The sequence below is a fragment of the Teleopsis dalmanni genome, chromosome 2 (assembly GCF_002237135.1).
Source record: "Teleopsis dalmanni isolate 2A chromosome 2, ASM223713v2, whole genome shotgun sequence".
NCBI classification, from domain to species: Eukaryota; Metazoa; Arthropoda; class Insecta; order Diptera; family Diopsidae; genus Teleopsis; species Teleopsis dalmanni.
The window spans coordinates 127,030,235-127,033,492 of record NC_051847.1 but is presented as its reverse complement, the minus strand read 5'-3'; the positions used below and the strand labels follow the sequence as shown (position 1 = coordinate 127,033,492).

Genomic DNA, 3,258 nt, shown 5'->3' with positions numbered 1-3,258 from the left:
TACACGGTGTACCTCTACGTCTTCTTCCTCGAACTGCTGTTTTAAACATCTTTTTCACTACAGCATGGTCATTCTGCCAAAAAAGGATTATGAAATTACTTGCATTCCTTATTCAATAATCACCTACATCACTTGAATCATATTATTTTCTTTGAGGACTCTTGTAAATTTCGCATATCAATTTCTCATCGCTTTTTTAGATCAACTTTCAGGAAGGCGATAAAAAGAGTTTTATAATAATTGCATCTAGGCTTTTTGGTATGGATGACTATATGCACTACAAATAATTGCAAGCCTTATAGTGGTCACCCTTGCCATTTTGACATAAACCGCAAAGATCGTTTGATACAATTGCTAACCTAATAAGCTATTAAGTTATATCCGATAACAAGGTATATAATATTACTGATTATATCCTAATTAATTAGTTTTCTTTTTTGAAAGGGCCATTGTGCTGCAATTAGTATAAATAACACATGAGTGATGAAAACTTTACACCCTGACTGAGATGGCTTATTAACATAAAAAAATTTTAAAATTTAAATTAAGTTGTTTTATTCATTTAAATGTACTAAAACTACTAAATGCACTAAAAGTACTAAATGTACTTTTAAGTAGTTAAAAAGTTTTCTTCAGGATTTATTTAAATATATTATTTTCTGTTATATAAGAATAAGTATAAGCAACAATTTCTTTGTTGAAAAATGATTTTTTTTAAATCATTGAAAAATCACATTAAATGTTTTCAATACAACTATAACTGAAATTAGTTTTATATTAAGAAAAATTTAATTTTTAATTTAGTTATACTTTATATTACGATTTTAATTATTCTGTTTACTTTTAATCCCAACAAGTATTAATTTTTGATGTATTGTTTTTTAATTTTTTTTTCAGTATTTTCTACGAAAGAACTTCAAAATAAATAAACATATAGAAAATGTACTCCGATAAACGGCTGGATAAGTCTAGTTTGGCGACGCCAGCAACAATGATGCCAACCACTATTAATGATGTGCATCATACGCACACATTAACACATGTGCATACACATCATCATCCCTTGCATCCACACCATATACAAACACTACAGCATTCACATCCACATCCGCATCCGCATACACCACATCCGCATGCCCACGCGCATCCTCATCACGTACTGCAACAACAAATGCAGCATTTACAACATCAGCAACAACATCAACAACATGCGTCGATGTTAACACAACAGCAACAGCAACAGCAACAACACCAACAGCAACACCAACAACAGCATCAACAACAAACACAACAAAGATCACATCAAAATCAACAGATGCAACATCAAATGCCTTTGCATCCACAACAATCGCAGCAAACACAACAGCAACAACAGCATTCACCAACGCAACAACAAACCACACATCATCAACATGTTGCAAATCAAAGTCAGCAGCAAACGCAACAGTCACAACAACAACAACAGCAGCAGCAGCAGCAACAACAACAACAGCAATCGGCTATGTTCACGCGGTACGTAGAGTAAAAGCAATAAATTATTTCGTTTCTCATTAAAATTATTTTAAATCGCGAATTGTGGGCAACTCAAATTATTTCAAATAAAATTATTGGAACTTTAATTTCTCAAATGCGTTAAAAAAATCTTTAAATTATTGCTTTGTTTATTAAAAGTGAATAAGAAAATAATTCATAAAATTCATAAATTGCAAAATGTAGTAAAAAAAATATATTTAATTTTAAAATTGCGGTATCGCAAACACAAAAAGTGTCGACGATTTGACGTATTTGGTGTGGGTGTGTTTAGATTTTATTAACTGTTTTTATTTTTTTTTTAAATTATTAAAAAAAATTATCCAGTTTTGGGCGTTAATTGCTCATTAAATTCAGTAGCGAAATAAAAACGAAAAATATAATTTATACATAGAAGTGGGCTCAGCTCCTCAAAATCTGTAATTTCGACAGTCATTTATTTTTTTTTCGAAAAAAGAATAAATGCTTTAGAAATTATTAAAAAAATTAATTAAAATGTTTGCAACAATTTTTAAAGCATATGAAGAGTTCTGCACAATTTCAAGCAATGTAAATGCTAAAATGTTGTTATGGTAATAAATACGATTTAATTAATATTGAATTACTGACGATTAAGATATCAAAAATTATTTGCAAAGCTAACAATTATGCAAATAGTTTTATCTTTCAATTAATGTATAACATAGATTGCCTGAAACATTTTTTACATATATATTCGCACAGTCACATACGTGCAGATAGAACAGAAAAGGTTTCCCAATAAAGTAAACGCTCACAAACTGAAGTTATGTACTTTGTTTTACGGATGTTCTTATTTTCGAAATATCTAATTTGTGAATTTTTGTTTTTCATAAAAAGTAAAAATTGCAAAATTATAATGTAACGATGTAATGAGTTTAAGAATCAATAAGTAAATTATTTTGCACCATTTCATAATACTACTAAAATCTTTCATAGTCACTGAAGTAAAAATAAAAAGTATGGTGATTCCCTATTTGTTGACCCACAGATTGGTCCCGAAAGCCTTTGTGCCTTTCGACGCATCATGTCGGTACAACCATAACACAGGTATTGGTTCCTTACCTTATGAGCTAAAATTAAACAAGCGAAATAATCAGGTCAATTTAACCTGTAAGAAAAATAACAGCGGTAAAACTTAGAGATCTAGTAGTTGGTGGTGAGTTAATCAAAAACTAAATGCGACTTTTGAAGGTTTTCCATATGCACAGTTGATTAATAAAATTGAAAGCGTTTTCATAGTCGATAAATATTTATAGCATAATTTTTATTAAGAAAAATAATATAAATTTTAGAAAACTAAAGTGATGTTTATATTTCTATCCAATTCCAATTCATAATAACACTGAAAAGAATTGCAGAACTGTATCTGTATTAACTTATGTTAGCTAAGTTGAGTTATTATTTACTGTGATTCTACGAATTTGTAATACTTAAGATGGTGATCTATACTGATGCCGTAGAAACCTTAGACGCTAACAGCGAACTGAGATCTCCTAAGAAGGAAATCCTCTGTATGTTTAACCAACTAATATTGTAGTTTCAAAACTACATGCTCGTGTTAATCCTTCGGTAAGAAAACTTGTTTCTACCGCTAAACACTTACGTCTAACAATAACAGACCATTTCACTATAACTCAAAAGTAAACTTAACTACTACTTTCGTCGTTACTACTTTTTCTCTTTTTCATCCCGCTTCTTCTAGGAAGA

General features: G+C 30.0%; 1 protein-coding gene across 1 annotated transcript; it reads left to right on the top strand.

Annotated features, from left to right (window-relative positions):
• Window positions 1-904: 904 nt before the first annotated feature.
• Window positions 905-1,525, top strand: LOC119675681 (putative cyclin-dependent serine/threonine-protein kinase DDB_G0272797/DDB_G0274007). Its single transcript, XM_038086887.1, has one exon. The coding sequence runs from the start codon at window positions 941-943 to the stop codon at window positions 1,523-1,525; it is 585 nt and encodes a 194-aa protein (XP_037942815.1). The 5' UTR covers window positions 905-940.
• The last annotated feature ends 1,733 nt before the right edge of the window (window positions 1,526-3,258 follow it).

What these genes read in the sequence shown, in the direction of transcription:
- LOC119675681 (XM_038086887.1), top strand. Translation starts at nt 941, where the DNA reads ATGTACTCCGATAAACGGCTGGATAAGTCTAGTTTGGCGACGCCAGCA.